We start from the raw sequence: 25,303 nt of genomic DNA, 5'->3' as shown, positions 1-25,303 counted from the left end.
CTTTGTATAATAATCTATCTTTTATCTTTGCTTCTATTACCATTGGCTGATAAGATAACCTACTACCATTTTATTGTTTCGTTGTCCCGTCTTTGAATTTTTTTTCTTCGATCTCGAAAGGAAACTTCCTCTCAGATCATTTAACTGCACTTAAAGGCACAATGTGAAAGATATATCATGTGTAGCTGAGATGAAAATAAAAGCATACAATGTTGTAAAGATTGGAGCCAGGGCAGGATGGGGAAACCTTTAGAACCAAAACTAACTATGAAGAAGATGGGGACCAGAGTGAACTAGTATGTAATAGAAAACAGATTAGCACCTCTGCAGGTAAAGGCCACCCCAGTAATACAGGGGTGTCAGAGGAGTGGGGCTCATTCCTCAAACTGTTCCCATTCTGACACACTTTAATCAGCTCATTATGGAAGATGTTAGTTTTCAACTAACACATTCCCCAATAATATAGTCGCCTGTACATTTATCCACAAGAGGATGAGATAATTGATAATGAGATATACAGAAATTACATTGTAAACAGTTATTTTGGATTGAGCTTCATGGTAAAGAAAAATCTCAATAATAAGGAAGGATCTACAAAGAGCGAGGAACTTGTAACAATCTGTAACATCTGTAGGCCTATCTACTCCACTGATGGGTGACTTCTTGAAGGGCAGATTTATAACAAGTAGTATTGTGAAGAAGGTGTTATGTTATAATAGTTGTTATGAGGATGGAACATCTACCTGCCCATTCCCAACGATAGCAAATACTACAGGGAAATATTAATACTACCGTGTCAATTCAGCCCTTCGTGTGAATGCTGGTGTTTGGCTGGGGGCAGGCTCGCATGAGTGTGGTTGGTCGAGGACACGCCGCTGACAACCAAGGAAGACCAGCATGGGGAGGGGGGGAGAGAACAAAGAGAGACCTGGCGTGGTGTGGGGGGCCCACCGAAACAAGGGATATGGAAAGGAATGAATGGACTATATTGAATACTTTTGTAACTTTGTCACCACCCTATACGTGGCGACTCTGAAAACCTGTGAATTGTATGCAAAACAAATAATTTCACTGTACCAAGTACACATGACAATAAAGTATCAATCAAGTTATTATGAAGTGGCTCAAGAATAGAGAAGTGCTAAATGTTGACCACTTATGTTGGTTGCCTGAAATTGGCCAGAAGTAGCACTCCAAAACCTACTTTTTCACGTGTTTTTACTCACTTAGCATGTTATCGCCTTGAATGCGGTGTCTGGTTGATGGAAAGCATGAAACTTTTGTTCTTTTCCCCTTTTCAAAAACATCAGAGTAAACTCTCTTTATTTGAAGAGAAAGACAGCTTCATGCAACACTCACCTTGAGTAAAAGCCCCAAAAGAGCTCCAAGTGGTTTATTTGGGTTAATGGAAGCAGATTCAATAGCTTTGAGGAGGCAATTGATAGATAGATAGATATGCCATTTATTGTCACTATACATGTACAATGAGATTAAAAGCAGCTCGTACTCAGTGCATACACATAATTTAGTACAAAAAACAAGAAACAGAAAACAAAACAAAGGGGGGGAGGGGGATAGGTGTCCAATTCTGCGGCGCTATATACATATCTATAAAGACAAAATGGTGAAGGATGAATAGGTAGTATTCTTAGGCAGATGTTTAAAAATTATATTAAAATATTAAAAAAAAAAGATTTTAAATATTAAAAATTACAGTTACAATACACATTACAGTTCCAAATTTCAGTACGTGGATAGAATAGATGGAATGTCCGTGCTGGGCTGTGAAGTCAGTGCATGTGTGAGTTAAGAGTAGTTATGACTTTCGGAAAACAACTGTTCCTGAGTCTATTTGTCCTAGTTTTGATGCACCTATAGCGCCTTCCAGAGGGCAGCAGGTCGAACAGTCCAAACGCAGGATGGGAGCAGTCCTTGATTATATTCTTTGCCCTGCTAAGGCAGCGGGAGGTGTAAATATCCATCAGGGAGGGGAGAGGGCAACCAATGATCTTCTGTGCTGTCCTAGTTACCCTCTGAAGCCTCTCCCTGTCTGCCATGGTGCAGCTGCTGTACCATGCTGTAATGCAGTATGTCATTGGATATGTATCTGAAAAGCAGTAATGCGGTTGCTTTAGGAAAAGAGTAAGGGAAAGGGACAGAAAAAGATGATCTGCACTGCATCAGCACAAAGAAGATGGACTAAATGTTCCTCTGTGCCATGGGATTTTTTTAATGGTAATGTGAGAAGAACTGTTATTTGGTGAGGAGGGAAACATTAACACTTCTAACAATGATGCAGCACAGTGTTTTAAATACATAACCATGGATCGGTTTGCCCGACAGTGGCTATTTGTCAGTCACTTTGTAGTGGCAAATAAGTGTCATTCCTTCATTTACATCAGGGGAAGTGACTGAGGAGACCATTTACACTGCTGTTACAACTTTTAGAGAACCATGATGTTGATTTGGCTGGATCACTTTCCAAGTGGTTTATTTTTAACTTTTACTCAAGGTGAGTGTTGCATGAAGCTTTCTTATTTCAAATAAAGAGAGTTTACCCTGATGTATCACACAATTTGAAGGGGAAAAAAGGAAAAGATTCATGCTTTGTGTAGGTAAGAAGCCAAAACACAAAGTTTCCAGATGGAAACTCGCTGTTTGTCCTGATGTAGCTGAGCAAATAAACACATTAACACCTTTCTAAGAAGCAATTTGAAACTGGTACTTTGTACGTAACCATGTTTTGTGCAAAAAATATTTTTTGCGAGCATTTAAAATGTGGTTAATGCTATTATTTCAAAGAGATATCACATATTATCAAGTTATGGCGGACTTCTAATTAGTTTACTTTATTTAGTTTAAAGATACAGCGCTGAAACAGGTTCTTCAGCCCGCCGCGTCCGCACCGACCAGCAATCCCCGTACATTAACACAATGCTGCACACACTAGGAACAATTTACATTTATACTAAGCCAATTAACCTACAAAGCTGTACGCCTTTGGAGTGTTGAAGGAACCTGAAGATCTCGGAGAAAACCCATGCATATTGTAGGAAGAACGTACAAACTCCGTACAGACTGGACCGTGAGGCACCAATTCTACCGCTGTGTCCGCAAGTTAAAATGTATTTGTTGTGAATTAGAGCCACTTGTAGAATTTAAATAAATGCTTTGAAGGAACACCTCTGGAATTTAACTGGTCATTGTTAAGTTTGTGGCTATGAATGTGTGGTTCACTCGTTTAAGGAAGGGTTCACATTTCTAAAATTATGAAGGACCCTTCACACAATTCTAAGGTATCCCAGAAATTGCTGGCACAGAGGGAGGACATTTGGAACATTATGCCAGTTGTAGCAGAAGAAGAATTATCTAGTCTAATCTCATTTCCTGTCCTTGTTTTGTAGATTTGTAGGTTAAGCACAACAAAACCCGTAATCAATGCAGTGAGTGTTTCTTTGACAACCAAGCTCTTGGGCTTTGAGTTCCAGGTTCATTGCCTACTGTATGAGGGTGGAAAAAAAAATTCTCATCATACTTCTGATCCTTCACCAATCAATTTAAATCAATGCACCTTGTTTATTGGCCGCTTTTCAATGTACTTCACTTCACGTGACAAACTAAACTGTAGCTGCTTTTAAAGAAAATAAGTTTTTCATATCCGTTCTTTATATGAACCTATAATTAAACTCTCTCAATATCCTCTGTTCCAAAGAGAACACATTGCTTGGCACTGATGTTCCCTTTCTGAAGGTGGTATCTCTGAACTGCCACCTCTTTTATTATTTCAGGTTGCTGACCAGTTGTTCCTGCTCGCTGTTTTGCCTACAGAAGTACTGAGCTTTGCCAAGAACCTCTTTTTACACTCCCTAAACAAAATAACATCTTTATTTCCTGTTGTCTCAAAGGGTTGGATCCGCAATGGATTTTGTTTGTGCCAGTTCTGTGGTCAAATAATTTTACAGATACATTTCTTATCATTCGCAAAAGCCAGATAAAATAAGGATAAATTCGCCAACAATATTTCTATTAGCCCATAAACAATGGTACTTTAATATCGCATGTACCGAGGGAGTGAAAATCTTTTTATGAGTTGAGTAAAAGTATTACTATACATAAGCACAATCTTAGACTAAGTACAAGTGTATAGGAATAGTACGTTGAGACAATATACAAGATACCAGGTTTTGACGTCACCCGGAAGAACAGAATGTAATGCAACAAATTGTTTTTTTTTTAAATCTCAAGGTTGTTGCTCTTGCTGGTGTCTTGAAAATCTGAATTCACATAAGCTGCTTACTTATGTGCAGAATTATATGTTCAGACAGATGTTACAGAGTTCAAGGCATGAAGAATTTCTGATATGACCCTCTTTCCCAATGGGCACAGTAGGTTTTATGCAAACTAATGTTGTGAAAGGCTTTGCTATATATGAGTGGCGAGAAAGTGACACAGTGGTAGAGTTGCTGCCTTGCTGCGCCAGAGACCCGGGCTCGCTCCTGACTACGGGTGCTGTCTACTGGGTTTTTACATTCTCCCCATGACTGCGTGGGTTTTCTCCGGGAGCTCCTCCCACACTCCAATGACATACAGGTTGGTAGGTTAATTGGCTTCTGTAAATTGTCCCTAGTGTGTAGGAATGTGTTAGTGCACAGGGATCACTGGTCAGCGCCGACTCGGTGGGCCGAAGGGCCTGTTTATGCACACTATCCGGAGGAGGCGCTGTCCTGAACGGCTGCCTGTCCTGCAGCTGTCCATTTTTTTCCCTTTTTTGTTATTTTTAGTTTGTTAAGTGTACAGTCAGGGGGTCTAATCTTTTTATGTGTGGGGGTGGGGGGGGGGGAGGGGGAAACTGCTTTTCCAAGTCCCTACCTGGTCGGAGGGGTTGCCTTCCTCCGAGCAGCGTCTTCGACCCGTCCTCGCGGCCTACCAGCGGGTCCTGGAGCGACGTTTTCCTGAGGGGCCCTGCCCAGAACATCGGCTTTGGCGGCGGCGCTGGAGCGCTGTCGCGGAGCGGGCGATGCCTTTCCTGGGTCGCCGCGCTGGGACTGCAGTATGCTGGGACCGCCGAGGAAAACATCGTGGAGCCGCGGTTCTGCGGAGCGGCCAGCTGCGACGTTGAACCTACATCCCGGAGCCTGGGATCTCTCGCCGAGATCGCCAGCGTGTGGAGCTCCGTCCGGCGCGGTCAGTTTGGCTTGGAAGCCGCGGGCTCCGGCGGGAAGGCGGCCGTTCCTGGCACCTCAAGCCGCTGGGGCTTCTCCCGACGCCGGAGTACCATCACCCGGCGAGAACATCGGGCGCCGTGGCGGCGACTGTGGAGGCCTCAATAGGCCCGACTTTGGGTGGACAAGAGGATGGGGACTGGACTTTGTGCCTTCCCCCACAGTGGGAATCACTGGGGACCAAGTTGACTTATCGTTTATATCTAGGAATGTGACAATAACATCTTAATTTTGAAAATTCACCTCAATCAGTGGGAATCACTGTGGGGGGATGTTTTATGTTTGGTGTTGAATTTCTTCATGAATACTATGTTGTATTTTTATTAGTGTGCTGCAAGGACATCTGAATTTCCCCTGAATAAGGGGATTAATAGTAGAACAACTGGTGGACTGGTGCGGCAAAAATAACCTAGAATTGAATGTAGACAAAACTAAGGAGATGGTTGTCGACTTCAGGAGGGCGCAGCCAAAGCATACACCGCTCAACATTAGTGGCACTGCAGTCGAGAGAGTGGAGAGCATAAAGTTCCTCGGTGTGCAAATAACGGACAGCCTCACCTGGTCCAGGAACACCACTGGGACCGTCAAACGGGCCCATCAGCGACTGCACTTCCTGAGGAAACTAAAACAGGCCTCACTCCCCACCAACATCCTCAGGACTTTCTACAGGGGCACGGTGGAGTCTGTACTCACGTACTGCATAAATACGTGGTACTCCACCTGCAACTGTTCGGACAGGAAGGCTCTGCAGAGGGTAGTGAGGGGAGCAGAGAGGATCATTGGCGTCTCCCTACCCTCAGTACAAGAACTGTTCCAGAGCCGCTGTCTGAAGAAAGCACAGCGAATTGCCAAGGACAAACTGCACCCCCTCCACGCACACCTGGATCTCCTGCCATCAGGCAAGAGATATCGAAGCATCAAAGCCCGGACTACGAGGCTGCTAAACAGCTTCCTTCCACAGGCTGTGAGGCTGCTAAACAGTCACTCTGCACCCACAGTCACTTGACTTGACTCTGCGGCTGGCACGGACACTTTAATACTGGCACTGGCCACTCAAATCAGCGGCCCCGGACATTTTTTATGATTGGTTTATTGAATTTTAACATTGTGTTTTTTTACCTGCTTTTAACTATTTATACTGTTCCATCAGGGACTGGATTGTTTTTAGTGTTATTATGTGTGAAGTGTTTAAATTTCATGTGCGATGCTCCGCTATTCACTGGGAAATGTCTTTTCATTTTGCACTGTAACAACTGTTGCTTGCAAGATGACAATAAAGGTTGATTGATTGATTGATTGATTGATTGATTAAAGTCTAATGTAATCTAATCTAATCTCTAAACTAAACTATGTCGCTTTTGATAGTACCAGTGAGTTTTATTTAGTTATGTTATTAATTAATGAAACTTTATGTAGGAGATGGAAAATAAAAACCACCCATTCAATGATATTCTTCATAACTGGGGGAAGTAAGCAATCAACTTTTATATCGGCGCTGGAACAAAACTTATTGGACACAATTTATATTTCTGTTTTACTTTTGAAGGTGATTGGTCTTCCAGAGATAATTAAAAAAGCGTGAATTTGTCAACATATCGGGGAGTGGAGAAGGTGAGGATAATGGAAACCCTCACTTTCTCTGTGGGAAGGAAAGGAGCTCAGTAACTGAGGGACAGACCACCAGAGGTGTCAATCTGAAGAATAGTGTCGACCCAAAACGTTGCCTATTTCCATCGCTCCATAGATGTTGCTGCTGCACCTGCTGAGTTTCTCCAGAACTTTTGTCTACCAAGGACAAAATGTAGACTGGTGTTAAAAATGCAGTGAAGGTGTGAATTGGCTTCAGACTGGTCAAGATCAGTTAGTTTGTGATTTGCAGATGTGTTTGAAAGCTCTGTGATGCAAAATACTGTGCCTTTGAGTGCGATTGTGAACTGTATTTCAATGGTGATGCGATTTAGAATATTGAACCTGACAGCCCAGGAACAGACCCTTTGGTCACAATGTCTATGCCGAACATAATGCCATGTCATGTCTCTGATTGACTAGCACAGAAACAACAGCTTGTCACTGTACCTCGGTACAAGTGACAATAATAAACTAAACTGTTCTCTTCTGCTCATCATCCATACCCCTCCATTCCCTGCTCATCTAAAACCCTATTAAATGCCATTATTGTATCTGCTTCCACCACCATCCATGGCAGCACGTTCCAGGCACCCACCACTTTTTTTAAAACTTGCTCTACCCACCTCTTTTAAATTTTCCCATTCTCGCCTTAAAGTTATGCCCCTACATCTTTGACATTTCTACCTTGGGAAAAAGTTCTGGCTATCTCTCTTATCTCTGCCTCTCATAATTTTATATACTTCTATTAAGTCCCCCCTCAAACTCCAACATTCCAGAGAAAACAAGCTAAATGTCTAACAGAGCTCGAAATTAACGGTTGCCCGGGTGCCGGGCAACCTAAAAGCCGTGTCATTTTTTCCCAGCTTGGCAAGCAACCGGGCCACTTATCGTTCAACTCGGAGACATAGCGTCACTTAGCGATTTAAGACTGAAAATTGATAGGTTTTTTTTAGTGACCAAATGTATCAACATATGATTTTTTGTGTGTTGGAAAACAAAATATAGTGGCACAGCTGGTGGACTTGCTGCCTCACACGCCAGAGATCTGTGTTCGATCCTGTCCTCGGGCACTGTCTGTGTTGAATTTGCACATTCTCCATGCAAGCGTGTGGGTTTCCTCCCACATCCCGAGGGAAAAATAAAGGAAAAGGTGGAGACAGCAGGCTGTGGGAGAGCTGGAAATGGGAGGGGAAAGATGGAGAAAGCAAGGACTACCTGAAATTGGACAGGCCAATGTTCAAGCGAAATAAGAGGTGCTGTTCCTCCAATTTGCGGTGGTCATGAGGAGGCCCAGGACAGAAAGGTCGGATTCGGAATGGGAGGGGGAGTTGAAGTGCTGAGCCATCGGGAGATCAGGTTGGTTATTGCGAACTGAGAGGTGGTGGGCGAAGCAATCGCCAAGCCTGCGTTTGGTCTCATCAAGGTTGATCATATGCTGAATAATCCAACCACATTTTTGTTTGGAAGTGGAAAGAAATAATAGAAATTGCATTCATTGCAATGTGTAAAAAGATTGAGATACTGTATATACTGTATTATAATTTTGCTGCTTGTCATTGTGTATATATCATGTCTTGATTGGTGAATATGTTTAGTTTTTAACTTTATTTGTAGCAGAAATAATATGTGAATGCTTCATTGAGCATAATTCCGACTGGTAACTACGCACTTTGTCCGAGCACATTATTGCACGCGTCATTATCGCACGCGTCACGCATCTTAAATGACCACCTAAACTACCATTTGGCAACCTAAAAAGCTGCCTAGGTCGCCCGGCTGGAAACAGAAAAAAAGTTAAGTGAGAGCCTTGTTTAACCGCTCCTTCTAGCTAATACACTCTAATCCAGGTGCCATTTTGTAAAGCTTGTGTAAATGTTGTAAAGCGGGAACCCTGGTTGAAATTTCTAAGTTGTCCACAAGTACAGGAGAGGTGACTGAGGACTGGAGGGTGGCAAATGTTGTGCCTCTTTTCAAGAAGGTCTGCAGGGGAAATGCTGGGAACTATAGGCCGGTGAGCTTAACATCTGTAGTTGGTAAGTTACTGGAGAGTATTCTGAGGGATAGGATATACGGGTATTTGGATGGGCAAGGGCTTGTTTAGGGATAGTCAGCATGGTTTTGTACGTGGGAGGTCGTGTCTCACAAATCTGATTGAATTTTTTGAAGACGTGAGCAAAAGGGTTGTTGAAGGCAGAGCTGTAGATGTTGTGGACATGGACTTTAGTAAAGCGTTCAACAAGGTGCCGCAATGTAGGCTGTTCTCGAAGGTTAGATCTCATGGGATCCAAGGATCCCATGAATGAAAAGCAAATTGGCTCCATGAAAGGAGGCAGAGGGTGATGTTGGAAGGTTGCTTCTCAGAATGGAGGCCTGCGTCAAGTGGTGTGCCACAGGGTTCGGTGCTGGGCCCGTTACTGTTTGTCAATGATTTGGGAACATACAGGGCAAGATTGCTGATGATCCAAAAGTTGGTGTTTTTGCAGATAGTGAAGATGGTTGTGAACAATTGCAGCAGGATCTGAATTGATTGGTCAGGTGGGCGGAGGAATGGTTGATGGATTTACTACAGAGAAGTATGAGGTGTTGCATTTTGGGACGTCGAACAAGGGCAGGACCGAAACAGTAAATGGTAGGCCTCTGGGTAGTGTTATAGAGCAGATGGATCCAGGAGTACAAGTGCATGGTTCCTTGAAGGTCTAGTCGCAGTTAGATAAGATGGTTAAAAAGGCTTTTGGCACTTTTGGCCTTCATAAGTCAGAGTATTGAGTATTGAAGTTGGGAGGTCATGTTGCAGTTGTGTAAGATATTGTTGAGACTGCATTTAGAGTATTGTGTTCAGTTCTGGGCACCATGTTATAGGAAAGATATTGTCAAGCTTGATAGGGTTCAGAATTTTTTTTCGAGGATGTTGCCAGTCTGGAGGGTCTGAGCTATACGGAGAGGTTGAGTAGGCTGGGTCTCTATTCCATGGAGCGTAGGAGGTTGAGGGGAGATCTCATAGAGGTATACAAAATCATGAGAGGAATAGATCGGGAAGATGCACAATCTTTTACCCAGAGTAGGGGAATCGAGGACCAGAAGACAAAGGTTCAAGGTGAAGGGGAAAAGATTTAATAGGAATCCGAGGGGTAACTTTTTCACACAGTGGTGGGTGTATGGAACAAACAACCAGGGGAGGTAGTTGAGGCTGGAACTATCCCATCATTTAAGAAACAGTTGGACGGGTAAATGGATAGGACATGTTTGGAGGGTTAAAGAGTAGCTGGGACATTGTTGGCAGGTGTGGGCGAGTTGGGCCGAAGGTCCTGTTTCCACACTATCACTCTATGACTATGACTCTATAAGGCATTTGGTTACAGTTAATTTGATTTTTTTTGTAGATTGAACTATAATATTTTGTTTCAAATGTATTTATTGGAAAACTTGCTAAGTTTATTTCTTTTCCTCCAGAAGAAAAGAAAACGGAGGGCGAAAGATGACGATGCCATCAGTCTTTGCAGCTTAGATGTTAAGGTATGATGACTTGCTTTATAGCCCAACAGATTTGAATCATGAACAAGGAGTCACATGGTCATTGCCTTCATTAATTCTGTGTTTGCAAGAAGCTGGTGATTTGAATGATTGTATTGAAAAGAGACAGAGTGCCAAAAGCAAAAGTTAAATGCTCCATTCATGTTGGGAATTTTTCCATACTCAATGGAAAAATTGGAGAGAGTAAAATAAATTGGCACAATTAATGGAAAGTACTCTGGAACTTCAAAGAATGGTCTGCTTTTCAGTTGCAGATCTTTCTCATGTGAAATGAACCAGCACATTTAGGTGAGACAACTGCTTTGATGGACTATAGAGCAGATTATTTGGAAACATTTTGGTAATGGATGTTATTCTGTTTCATGTTTATGTATTGAGCATAGTTGCGGGAACGGTTTCATATCATGTTGAATTGAAAGCCAGATCATTTTGGCCTATGTTTAGGAGCCAGTAGGTGCACTAAAGAGTAGTTGACTCTCACACGGACATTGATTCCTACACATCCTCTGTTCTGGACTTTATAAACTCCACCATCAATAGTGTCACCTCCCTCAAACAGGTGACCATATACCCGAATCAGAAGCCATGGATGAACAGCGAGGTCAGGCTACTGCTGAAAGCACGGGACACCGCTTTCAGGTCAGGCGATGCTCGAGCCTACAGTTCATCCAGGGCTAACCTGAAGAGGGGCATCAGGAAGGCCAAGCACTGCCATAAGCTCAGGATTGAGGAGCACTTCAACAACAACTCCGACCCCCGACGCATGTGGCAAGGCATCCAGGCCATCACGGACTACAGACCCTCCAACATCACCCCCACATCCAGCGACGCCTCCTTCCTTGAGGAGCTTAATCACTTCTATGGCCGCTTTGACAGGGACAATCTAGAGACAGCCATCAAGGCTGTGCTACCTGCCGATCACCAACCCCTCACACTCACCCCCTACGACGTGTACGTGGCACTGAGTAGGACTAATGCACGTAAGGCTGCTGGCCCTGACGGCATCCCCGGGCGCGTGCTCAGGGCCTGTGCTGTGCAGCTGACAGACGTCTGGACTGACATCTTCAACCTGTCACTTGCCCAAGCAGTTGTCCCCACTTGCCTTAAAGCCACCTCCATCGTGCCAGTGCCAAAACACTCCACTGCGGCAAGCCTCAACGACTTCCGCCCAGTTGCACTTACCCCCATCATCACCAAGTGCTTCGAGAGGCTGGTCCTGGCACACCTCAAAAGCTGCCTACCCCCCACACTGGATCCCTATCAGTTTGCCTACCGCAAGAACAGGAGTACGGAGGATGCCATCTCAACGGCACTTCACTCCGCCCTCTCCCACCTCGACAACAGAGACACTTACGTAAGAATGCTGTTCATCGATTACAGCTCAGCATTCAACACCATTATTCCATCAAAACTGATCACCAAACTCGGTAACCTGGGCATCGACCCCTCCCTCTGCAACTGGATACTGGACTTTCTAACCAACAGACCCCAGTCTGTGAGGTTAGACAAGCACACCTCTTCAACCCTCACCCTGAACACCGGCGTTCCTCAGGGCTGTGTGCTGAGCCCCCTCCTCTACTCCCTCTTCACCTATGACTGCACACCTGTACATGGTACTAACGCCATCATCAAGTATGCAGATGATACAACGGTGATTGGCCTCATCAGCAACAACGATGAGCTGGCCTACAGGGAGGAGGTCCAGCACTTAGCAGCATGGTGCGTTGACAACAACCTGGCCCTTAACTCCAAGAAGACCAAGGAGCTCATTGTAGACTTCAGGAAGTCCAGAGGCGGCACGCACACCCCCATCCACATTAACGGGACGGAGGTGGAACGTGTTTCTAGCTTCAGGTTCCTGGGAGTCAACATCTCCGATGACCTCTCTTGGACCCACAATACCTCTACTCTGATCAAGAAGGCTCATCAGCGTCTCTTCTTCCTGAGGAGACTGAAGAAGGTCCATCTGTCTCCTCAGATCCTGGTGAACTTCTACCGCTGCACCATCGAGAGCATCCTTACCAACTGCATCACAGTATGGTATGGCAACTGCTCTGTCTCCGACCGGAAGGCATTGCAGAGGGTGGTGAAAATTGCCCAACGCATCACCGGTTCCACGCTCCCCTCCATTGAGTCTGTCCAAAGCAAGCGCTGTCTGCGGAGGGTGCTCAGCATCGCCAAGGACTGCTCTCACCCCAACCATGGACTGTTTACCCTCCTACCATCCGGGAGGCGCTACAGGTCTCTCCGTTGCCGAACCAGTAGGTCGAGGAACAGCTTCTTTCCGGCGGCTGTCACTCTACTCAACAACGTACCTCGGTGACTGCCAATCACCACCCCCCCACCCCCCCGGACACTTATTATTTTTTATTCAAATCGTTTGCTATGTCGCTCTTCAAGGGAGATGCTAAATGCATTTCATTGTCTCTGTACTGTACACCGACAATGACAATTAAAATTGAATCTGAATCTAAAGAAGGTAAATATATTTTGTGTTATGTTCCTTTCTATTATTTACTCTATCTTACATATTTTACATAGGCAGCATCATTAAAATACCGTAACTCATTTTTGTATTGCCAACATATTGAGATCAAATCCACTAGTAAGTTGAAGTTGAAATTTTAATAAATGTGGCATATGGTAGAATGGCATCAGAAAAATACACATGAAAGGGGTAAGATTATCTTCAAATATCCACCTCTATAGCCTGTTATTCCCACCTTTGCAAGTCATCTTGTCCAAGACTATGTAGTCATGCCTGAAGTGACCCAATAATCACCATATATGTGGCAATTCAAAAAAAACAATCTTTCACTATCTTTTCTGTCAAATTGGCTCAATTACAAAGAAACGGCTGCAAAATGTGAACATTCACTGGAACAAAGGTAGCTAAGGGGAGTGTAGTCAATGTTCTGAAAGGATAAACGGTATATGGGTATCTCTACGTTCTGCTGCATCAACAACAAGAGGCTGTCAATTGGAATTATGATTAGGAGAATTTTCTCTTATGCAAAAAGTCGTCTGTTCATTGAATCATTTGCCACACATAACTGACGCGTTAATGCTTTCAATTAGGATTAGTTTGCAACCCCCCACCCCACCCCCGGGGGGTTTAGTACTTGCATAGGCTGAAAGAGGGGAACAGGAGAGGAATATGAGCAAAGAGGATGGAATAGAGCAGATGGTTTGAGTTGAAGTTCCAGCAAGAATATCATGGGTTGAAAGCCTGACTTTGGTCCAAATCTTTTGAAATTTTCCAGCATTGTGTACTGCTTGCAGGCATTTTCCATGTGACTATAAAACCACTGGAGTTCAGTTCTCATTCTCACATGTTGCTCCACCTTTGAAAAAAGAGCCTTCTATTGAAAATGGAAAATCTTGGCCTAATTTCTTTCGGGACAGTATCGACTTGTATTTGGATTTGACTTGGATTGAAGACTGGTTATTACAAAGAAGAGAGAATGTTGCAATAAATTGTGGGGTTTTTTTTACAGGCTAGAAGAATGTAACTAATGGAATGTTGCAAGAATCAGTTCTTGGCCCAGACTAACAATATTAATGACTTGAAGTAGGGTGACAGTTGGGTATCCAAGTTTGCTAATAACTCAAAAATGGGTGTAAGGGCCTGTGGCAAAGAACATATTTGAACCAAATGGTGCTGGGTTTGGATTGTAATTTCTTTAACTGAGTGCTATTTTGTAAATCTGTACTACATTCATGTCTTGGGGAATATGGAATAAAACATTTGAAGTTTTGTGCATTAGAATGTAATGGTATATTGAAATGTTCTATACTATTATAGTGCTTATCTATAATAGCACTGTTTGTATTTCAGAAATGCAAGGCTGGCACCATTGAAAAGTGTATTCAAGTATTATTTTTAGCTAATGAGCCATTTAGTGACAACATCAGTGAACAATGTAGAGCTCGAACCTGTCAAATACCTTGCCCAGGTTACAAAACATTTGAGACGCCAGCAATACAGGAGTGCACTCCTAATAATAGATTACACTAAAGAAAGGTTTCACTTGTGGGAGCCAAATGAACAAAGGATATTTTGTAAAATTAGGGATTTGTATGTCTAACAAGTTTTAGATTTCTGTCAACATATGCATGTGTTGAAGTTACAAGGTCATCTTTCTTCAGCATGTCTGGTGCTTTCAGTTGCGTGATTCAAGCTGTTTGCTGCTCGTATTTCACCCCTCTGAGAACTGTGTTGGTTCCCTTGTCAGTGGTACCACTCTGATAATTGTGCAATATTGAAAGGCTTGCCAAATCAAGTGCTTCTTAAAGTTCATTGGGTATTTTTACTTTCTTGTATCCCTTTCCCTATGATATAGTCTAGAAAGGATGCAACTCCCACTGAGTGCCATCAGACCAAGCTTCTTGCCCAAGAAGCTCCTTGTCACTTACAAACCTGAAAAGTTACACACAAGAATTCACCAACATTATCACCAGTTAGGAACTTGGAAGCAAGTACCTATAAATAACGATGAGAAACAAAATGGTTCCCAGAATCTCGCACTTTCAATTATATGATGTAACTGAAGTGGCTTGTCACTAATCTGAATAGGTTAATGTAATTATGTTATGATTGCATTTTAAGTATTTCAAACAGCATCGCCCACCGTGCAGCATTAAATCCATTTGGTTTTCCCTCTGGCAATAAAACAAAGACTGAACTTGGAATTTTCCATGTTACTATGTTGTCATGCTGGAAAGGGTACAGAGAAGATTTACGAGGATTTTACCAGTGCTCGAGGGCCTGAGCTAAGGGGAGAGGTTAAGCAACTTAGGACTCTATTTCTTGAAGCACAGGAGGATGATAGGTGATCTTATAGAGGTCTATAAAATCATGAGAGGAATAGATTGGATAGACGCACAGAGTCTTGTGCCCAGATAGAGGAATCGAGAACCAGAGGATATAGGTTTAAGGTTAACCATATAACCATATAACAATTACAGTTAAGGGGGGAAAGATTTCATAAGAATCTGACAGGTGACTTTTTCACGCAAAGGTGTATGGAACGAGCTGCCAGAGATGGTTGTTGAGGCAGATCTTATCGCAACATTTAAGAAACATTTAGACAGGTACATGGATAGGAGAAGTTTAGAGGGATATGGGCCAAATGCAGGTAGGTGGGACTAGTGTAGATGGGACATGTTGAAAGGTGTTGGCAAGTTGGGCCAATAGGCCTGCTTACTTGCTGTAAGACTCTATGACTCTATTACTGATACCGCAGCATTAAAATGATTATAAAAGTTAAAACCTTTCTGAGCTTATCCACCATTGTCTTGGCTTTCAGCATGGATGTGTTTTCGATGATAAAGAATTGATAAAGAAATATTTTCCACTCTTATTGATGGGAAAGAAGTGCATTTGTGAAACAAAGAGAATTTGGATGCGATGGAGAAGACTGCAAGGTTTTGGGAATGGAGAGTGTAACTATTTTTTGACGGGTGGCATGAAGATATTTTTGAAGGAAAATCGGACAAATTTTGGAAATTAAGGAAGCATAAAACTATGACAGATTAACTTGATTAATCTATATCTTGCTGCTATTTACAGTTGAATTACAATTATCCAAGGTAATAAATCTGTGATATGTAAGGGCCTTCATGAGCAAAAACATTGATAACTCAAGATTCAAAGGTCGTCTTTTAACTCACAGATTCATACTTTGTCCCAGTGCCATAAACAGGCTATAATATCGCCCCAAGAGAGAGGATGAACTTTACCTGGCAATGTCGGGTGATTTTTGTTGAAGTGTCATTTTTCAAACTTGCTTCAGGTAGCAGGAAATGGCTTATTTCCAGGAGAGCAAATGAGGGACATTGTCTGCACTTGAAGTATTTTTTGAATGTGCATTTCCAGTTTGTCTCAGTGCCATGAACAGGCGTGGTGTCCACCAGGAGCTATGAGGTGGAATTCTAACTAGGTTTGGGATTATTATTATTTTTTGGGTGGGGTGTATTTTTCAAACTTGGTTTAATGGTGGTTGTGATTGGTATAAAGTCAAGTGCTTTATTATTCTTAGGTACTGAAAAGGAACTATGAAATTCTTTCTATAATATATACATAGATGATCGGGCTGCGGAGCATAGATAACCCATAAACCAATAAATCAACCACTGTAAGACAGTGCAGTTTTGTCCTGACTCTGAATCTTGCCAATATTTAAACTCCTTCACAAATCCCACCATGAAACTTGTCTCTTTCTTTAACTTGCCATTTCTGTTTAATTATATTAAGGAAAGCAAAAAATGTCTCGCCATTGTTCACCCTGCCTTACAATTTCTTGCCGTCTATGTACCTAACTATTGAATGCCTTATCACAGTGGCTCACCCAACAATGTGTTCTACCTTTCATTGTCTTGTCCTAGTTTATCTTGTTTGTTTAATTTTTTGATTATCCCCCTCCCCCAAATAATGTCTTACGAACAATGTTCTAGAATTTGGATTTCCAACTTCCAAAATAACAATTAAATGCTGATTTGTCACTGGTTAAACGGAGCCCTTGCTTCATTTGTCCATTGTTAAAATAATAAGTTTAAACTTATCAACTAATGGCAGGAAGATTATTCTAATTCAAGCTATTCAAGAATACAAAACATAATTTGTATACTAAAGTCTTTATCAACTATCTTTTCTCTTTTGAAATTGAATGTATCTGAAGGAATCATAGGAGGATAGGATTAATGAGATTGTTGGACAGACAGCCGGCCATGGACTCGGGGGCCCATTCGCCATATTTTGGTGCAGTTACAAAGCTATGATTTGGATAGCACGGCCTACATCTTCTCCTTCATTGGGTAACACTTGGATGCAATAAACATGATACTTTTCATGAATAGTGCCAAGAATGTTTTATGATGAACTTGAACCAGCTTCTATTTTGTCAAATTTGCATGAAACTTGTAACCTTGACGAAAAGTCTTTGCAGCCCAAAGATGACCTTCAATTAAGCTGTTGTATCAAAATCTGGAAACTTTCATGCTTATTAGCAACCTATAGTTGCCTTAATTCTGGATTAGTTCCAGATAATTGGAAATTCACAAATACAGTAACAATTCATGATATTGTTGCTAACAGCAAATTAGCTCTTACAAAAATTCTTAAGGGGTTGACAGGAGATGCAGGAAGAAGAGATTGTTCCATGTTAGGGAAGTCCAGGACAAGGGGTCACAGACTTCTAAAGGGAAATTCCTTTAAAACCGAGATGAGAAGACTTTTTTCACACAGAGAGTGCGTGAATCTCTCTTCTGCCAGTCTGCTTGGTCCCTTCGTCCAAGTCAATATGAACCAACAAATAGAATTAATTTAGATTTCCAGAAGGTATTTGATAAGGTGCTACATGAAAGATTACAGAACCAGATAACAGTGCATAAGTGTCATATATTTGTGTAGATAGACCATTAGTTAACAAAGCAGGCAGTATGTGATGGAGTGTCAGAGAGTTATAGAGTGATACAGCGTGGAAAAAGGCCCTTCGGTCCAACTGGCCCACACTGGCCAACATGTCCCAGCTACACAAGTCCCACCTGCCCACATTTGGCCTACAGCCCTCCAAACCTGTCCTATCCATGTACCTGTAACTGTTTCTTAAATGTTGGGATAGTCCCCGCCTCAACTACCTCCTCTCACAGCTTGTTCCATACCCCCACCACCCTTTGTGTGAAAAGATTACCCCTCAGATTCATATTCAATCTTTTCCCCTTCACCACAAATCTGTGTCCTCCGATCCTCGATTCACCTACTGATGATTAGAACTGTGTTAGATCTGTGCTAATGCCTCCTCTATTTTTATTAATGACTTGGACAAAGGGATCAGGCACCTTATAGCCAATTTGCTGATGTTACAAAGGGTGAGCAATTTTTGAAATGGAGTATAATGTGGGAAAATGTAAGGTTTTTCACACTGCAAAAAAGAACGAGAAAGCCAATTGTTACTGAAATGAAATGAGGTTACAAAATGTTGTGATACAAAGGGATCTGGGGATCTGACGCAGGAAGCACAAAATGCTAACTTGTAATTAGGAAGGCTAATAGAAAATTGGCTTTAATTGCTTGGGGATTTTTGATGCAAGTTTATAAGACCACACACAAAGTCCTGCAAATGGTTTCAGTCCCCATCTTTAAGGAATGAATTACTGGCGCTTGAGGCAGTGCGGGCAAGGTTCACTGAATTGATTCCTGGAATAAAGGGATTAATGTATGAAGAGAGGTTGTGTAGTTGGGCCTAAAATCAGAGGAGTGTGGAAAATGAGAGCTGATCTTACTGAAGTATATAGGATTCAGTCCAGGATTGAGAGATTAGATGCTCACCGGTTGGGTTTTTTCCCATTGTCGTTATTTGTAATTTGGTGGGGAGGGGGGGTCTAAGTGGTTCCTCACTTCAGAAAGAGATGAATAGGACTTGCTTCCCTGAGGGTTATGACTTTTAATAAATTATCCTCTGCCAGAGATCTGTGGAGGCAGAGCATTAAATGTATTCAGCCATTTAAACTACGATGAGAGAGCAATAAAGTTTTGCAGCCATGATTGGAACAGAAATTATCTAACTGAATGTCAAAGCAGATTGAAGGAATGGTAGGCCTACTGCTTCTCCGGTTTCAGTTCTTGAGTCGACAAAGCCAACATTATAAATATAAGCAGGAGTATGCCATATGGCCCTTTGAGCCTGCTCCGTCATTTAGCAAGATTCACAGCCCTCTGAAGGGGAAAATGCATTTCATTGCAGTCCTTGCAAACAGACTGCTGCTCAGCCTGATACTATACCCCTTCTACATGTTCAGTTTAGTTTATTGTCACGTGTACCGAGGCACAGTGAAAAGCTTTTGTTGCGTGCTAACCAGTCAGCAGAAAGACCCATCCTGTCTCCACATCTCTCTGTTCATGTTTATCAGCTGGGTTAATTGTTGCATTGCACTAGCCTATTTTGTCATCTTATTCTTACTGTGAAGGCAGAGATTTGTTCTTGAAATGGAATTCCCACTGCCCTATAATTCATTAGTATACAGCCCCAATCAAGAAGGCACTCTTAATGACAACTCCATGAAACATCTCTTTTCGCAGCAAGACTGAGTTAGGAAATTACAGCCATCACTGTGCCCAGATATGTGTTGTTTTTTTTAATTGATATTAATGATGAAATTGCGGAAACAATCAATTGAAACGGGGAAAATCAAATCAATATTGAAGAGGAAATGTACAATAAAATATATATTGGTCAGCAGTGCTCTGTTTGGTAGTAAACAAGTGATTTTGATTGTATTTTGAGGCTGAATTTTAGTGGCAGACCAGTGCAGCTGCCTGTTGCTATGTCACTAATCTCCACTACTGACATCTGCACAACACACAGCAGGATCAGACATCCTGTCTCCATTGATAGCCGTGCATAAGTCCTAGAGGGTAAAGGAAAGGCGTAGTTACATCAAAAGGCATGTCAAACAATTTGCACAAAGACAGGGAGTGATTTTTTTTTTAATATCTAGAGAACAGATTTATGATTGTGTTACATGGAGTGGAAGAACTCTTCCTCTTTGTGTCCATTTTTTTCCTTTTTTTTTTAATGGACGACCAATAACTGCAGATATTATTGTTTTTGTGATTAAAAAAATATCTGACTTATAATTTTGTGCTCGTTTGCATTCTAGTTCATGTTTTTACAAAGGGCCTCAATAGAGCTGAAAGCAAGCATTATAAATATTTGCATGTTAAAACTCAATTATTTTGTCAAACATGCTTTTGAAGATGACGCACCTTTATACCCATGATTGAAAATCATTAAATTCTTGGCACTCTTACCCGCTGAGTTGTGATGTATACTGGGATATTTCATCTTCTCATAAATGACAGTGCCTTCAATGAACGAAAGAGTTACCACCTTTCTGAGATAGTTGATGATGCTGCTCTGTTTTGAATGGTCAGGTGCCAAAGATCCCCACAAGTTAGGTGAGCATGCTACTTTTATGTTGATGAACACTTTGTAATCCAACAGATCTATTCCCATGACCAAGCTCCAAAAACAATGCTGGCTTCTGAAGTCAGGCATCATGCAATGAGGCCTACCCATTACAACTGACTGAGTTAAGTAAAAGATCAGTCATTAAAAGACGGAATAAGCATAAGTGCTGGAATGGCTTGATCTTGTTCCTATTATCTTCTTTTTGATGATTAGAGTCTTTTTGAAGGATGTTGGTTGAGGCCTGGGGGAACAATGTTGACGTCAATTTGCCAATCTAGTTGAGAGGATTTTATGAATATAGCATAGTCCATTCTGATGCCTACTGTGGTCACCAAACACTCTTACCACAAGAGGCCAAATATTGTTCTGATGTATGCAAGACTATGTTGGATTTCATTATCCATGTGTGCCTTGCTGGGAAGTAACTTGCTCCAAAATTGTAAGATGTCATCAGTGTTTTGTCAAGTCGAGTTTATTATCATATGTGGGAGTACAATGTACAATGAAAATCTTGCTTGTTGCAACATCATAGACTTGGATGGCACACAAAACATAAATTACATAAGGCAGTGAAAAGAAAAATAAATTAGTGGAAAACATAATTTGTAAATAAGTTCATGGTAGTGCAAGAAATGGTTGGTTGCTGTGATAGGATTAGTGTTGTGTAGGTCAATTTGGGAACATAATAGTGGTAGGAAAGCAGCTGTTCCTGAACCTGGTGGTGTGTCTTTTTAGGCTATTGTACCTCCCAACCGATGGTAGCATTGGGAAGAGGGCATAGCCCAGATGGTGTGGATCCTTGATGATGGATGAAATGAAATGATTGAAATGAAATGAAATGAAATGAAAAAAATGAAAATGAAATGATTCAATTTATTGTCATTGTCAGTGTACAGTACAGAGACAACGAAATGCATTTTTAGCATCTCCCTTGAAAGGGAGACACAGGGCGTCGCGGTGTGCCCGCGCCTGCCGCCGTAACATTCCATTACAGGCAAAGGTGGGTGAAGTGTCTTGCCCAAGGACACAACGACAGTATGCACTCCAAGCGGGATTTGAACCGGCTACCCTCCGGTCGCCAGCCGAACTCTTAGCCCATTGTGCTATCTGTCGTCGCTGTCGCCGTCTTGAGTTAGCACTTTTATATAATGGTTTCAGTGATGGAGAGTGTTGTGCCATGATGGACTTGGCTGAGTCCATCACTCTTTGTAGCCTCTGTCACTGGGAATACCTGACTTTGGACATGAGGTAAAGAATAAGGTACCAAGTTTAATGAGGTCACCTGAAAGCTCATATTACCTTACCTACCATGATATTGCTTATGCAATCTGAATTACTTTGACTTGCTCTTCCTATTAATTCTATACTTGGCAATGTACCTTCTTATGCACAGACGTACAATTTGCTGTTCCTGGAAAAGCGTACATGGAATGGAATTTTCAACTCTAACACTGTGATCTCAAGCCTTGTTTGGTATACTGTGTCTGCTATTGGTCTTTTGTTGTGACACGAACAAAGATGCCAACACAGATGCTATTGCAATGTAGGAAAATGTTACATGAATGTACTAGATGATTGTAGCCGGAATACTTCCTAAAACTATCTGTGCATGTCTGAAGCAGGTGACTTTGGATGTCCATTCCTGTGCGTCCCAAGGTTTTGTTCAAATTCTACTCAAAACCTTAAGCAGAAATTGGCTATATTTAAGAGGGAGTTAGATGTGGCCCTTGTGGCTAAAGGGATCGGGGTATGGAGAGAAGGCAGGTACAGGATACTGAGTTGGATGATCAGCCATGATCATATTGAATGGCGGTGCAGGCTCGAATGGCCGAATGGCCTACTTCTGCACCAATTTTCTATGTTTCTAAATACCAGGGAAGAATGGAGGGAATGCTTCATTATTGTAAGTGTACCTTTCCTGTAGCATGTTAACCTGAAGCTTCACCTGCTCTCAGGTGGAAGTAAACCATGACACTATTTCAAGAAGAACATACAAATCCTCCCTTGTGTCTTGCTCAATAATTATTCTCCATTTAACGTCACTGAAAACAGATTATCTGATCATTGTCAAGTTGTTGTTTGTGGGAGTTTGTTTTGTGCAAATTGCCCTGTTTCCAACTTCACAGCAATTATCGCACTTCAAAAGTACTTTTTGTTGGATGTCGTAATCTCTGAGATGTCCTGAAAGGGCCATCAATAACACTATAAATCTAAGCTCTATTTTCTTATCTACTCAGGAATTGTATGATATGAATTATTCTTTTTCTCATTGGCCAATTTAAAATGGGATGAATTAAAGTGCAATTTGATTCAATTTTATATGGGCATATTTTTTATTACTTTTCCTTTTTAAAACTTCAATAGACTGCAAAACGTTAATGAACAGGACAATATTTTGTTTCTCTTTCTGCCTGAAAGTGTGGCTTTAAGTATTCCTCTTGCTGTTGATTACTTCAATTATCCCAGTTGTCAAGTGGCTTTGTTAGAAATGTTCTCTATGAGTATTTGCTGCCCTTCATTGGTAAAACAGTATTTTAAATTCATCTGAAAGAGAGTTCATAATTTAGTCAAGTCAAGAGAGTTTATTGTCATGTGTCCCAGATAGGACAATGAAATTCTTGTTTTGCACAACAGAATATTGTAGGCATGAATACAGAACATATCAGTGTGTCCATATACCATCATATAAATATATACATACATCAATAAATAAGCAGATAAAGTGCAAATAAACAGATAATGGTCTATTAATGTTCAGAGATTTGTTTCAGTTGAGTTTAATAGCCTGATGGCTGTGGAGAAGTAGCTATTTCTGAACCTGGACATTGCAATCTTCAGGCTCCTGTACCTTCCACCTGAAGCGGGGAGATTAGTGTGTGGCCAGGATGGTGTGGGTCCTTGATGATGCTGCCAGCCTTTTTGAGGCAACGACTACGATAGATCCCCTCGATGGTAGGGAGGTCAGAGCCGATGATAGACTGGGCAGTGTTTACTACCTTCTGTAGTCTTTTCCACTCCTGGACGCTCAAGTTGCCGAACCAAGCCGCGATGCAACCGGTCAGCATGCTCTCTACTGTACACCTGTAGAAGTTAGAGAGAGTCCTCCTTGACATACCGACCCTCCGTAATCTTCTCAGGAAGTAGAGTCGCTGATGTGCTTTCTTAATAATTGCATCAGTGTTCTCGGACCAGGAGAGATCTTCAGAAATATGCACGCCCAGGAATTTGAGCTCTTGACCCTCTCCACCATCGACCCGTTGATATAAACGGGACTGTGGGTCCCTATCCTACCCCTTCCAAAGTCCACAATCAGTTCCTTGGTTTTGCTGGTGTTGAGGGCCAGGTTATTGTGCTGGCACCATTTTGTTAGTCGGTCGATCTCACTTCTATACTGTAACTCGTCCCCATCAGTGATACGTCCCACAATAGTGGTGTCGTCAGCGAACTTGATGACGGCTACGCAGTCATGAGTATAGAGTGAGTACAGCAAGGGGCTGAGCACGCAGCCTTTTTGCAGAGGGATGCGCAGAGACCTGCAATACTGCAACCAGTTAAATTGTCTTGAACTTTCTGAACAGACTGGTTTCTTTAAATTTGGGTTTATAATCCCTCTGCCAAATGTTATACTTTTGAAGGAATTGGTCTGGCACTGTCCAAGTGAATGGCTTAATAAGTGTTACAGACAACTATTGTCAGTACTTGGTCAGTCCACCAAGGGTTAAGATGGGGATAGAAAAGTGAAAGGATGCCATTATTTATATTGCATTGTGGCTTCAATTCACACATGCATTGTTTCAGTAAATGCCGGTCTGAGTATTTTTCTGAATCACCTTGTTTGATCATTTTTTAAATTTATTTTTGTCATCTATTATCAGAGTATGAATTGTGAATGTAAATTTAAATTTGTGGATTAAGATTTCTTCCAATTAATAAACCATGCAATTTGCATTACATCTTTCATCAGAAACTGAAGCACCTGGAATATCTTTCAAGTAATTTCAAAGAATAATTGCCGCTATAATGCAGAACGCGCGCATTTAATTTGCTTTCAGCAAGTTTCCATATTCTGCAGTGATAGTAACCAGATAATCTCCCTTGAAGAGCGACATGTGTTTAATGCGTTTTGTGTTTAATTTTGAGTAATTAGTATTGACTAGCAAACAATGTATAAATATAATTCCTGTCCCACTATCTCTCGATGCACCGCTTACCACAATACCTTCTCCAAAATTCTGTCCAGGACCTTTTAATATCCACCTGAGAGAGAAGGTGGTGGTTCATTTTCAACCAAAAGACAGCATTGCTGACAATAGCAACTGGTAATATGGAGCAAGAATACAAGCTCCAATTTGGATGTTCCAATTTCTGTAATGAGACTTGCAATCCAGATGCTTGTGTATGAGATAATTCATTTGATGCTCTTTAAACATGATTTTGCTGCAGAACTCTATACCACAGACTCTACTTCAGGGTTGAAGTGTTTAGTATGCTTGGTCTCTTATATTTTGTGTTGAGTGTATTCTATAACTATTATTAGTAAAGCCATTTCTAGTCTTTTCCCCCCAATTTGCTTAAGTTGTGTATCTGTCAATTTATCACAGTTGAAGAGATCAGAAGCCTTCGAGAGGCTTGATTGTCGCCTAATGCATGCACAATACACATCAGCCATATTATGACAATCTGCTGCTTAATGTACTGCAATACACTGCAAGGTTACCTGGATAGTACCTCTTGTCTGTGACACAACACCCAAGCGCAGCTGTTCAACATTGCCTCTCGCTTCTGCTCCTGTGTGTTGAACATTGCCGTGAATTCGCAAAATATCCTGGGTGAGAAACTTCCGAATCCTTACGAATCATTGTGACACAGAGTAGCAGTTCAAAGAAATGACCTACCACCATGCACGGGGAAACACATGCAGTCTTGCCGACAGTACCCACAACCCAAGAA

The 25,303-nt window shown here is 41.8% G+C and overlaps 1 protein-coding gene across 2 annotated transcripts in view; it reads left to right on the top strand.

The window, feature by feature from the left end:
* net1 (neuroepithelial cell transforming 1) overlaps nt 1–25,303 on the top strand; it is an 86,047-nt gene that overhangs the window by 28,081 nt on the left and 32,663 nt on the right. Inside the window, exon 3 of one of the 2 annotated variants that reach the window (XM_055653419.1) lies at nt 10,305–10,364. In XM_055653419.1, the coding sequence (XP_055509394.1) occupies nt 10,305–10,364 (60 nt within the window). Of the gene's footprint in view, nt 1–10,301; nt 10,365–25,303 lie in introns of both variants that reach the window. The other variant, XM_055653418.1, reaches the window with a different exon arrangement.

This window comes from Leucoraja erinacea, chromosome 22 (assembly GCF_028641065.1).
Source record: "Leucoraja erinacea ecotype New England chromosome 22, Leri_hhj_1, whole genome shotgun sequence".
NCBI lineage: Eukaryota > Metazoa > Chordata > Chondrichthyes > Rajiformes > Rajidae > Leucoraja > Leucoraja erinaceus.
This window is presented reverse-complemented; position numbering and strand designations above follow the sequence as displayed.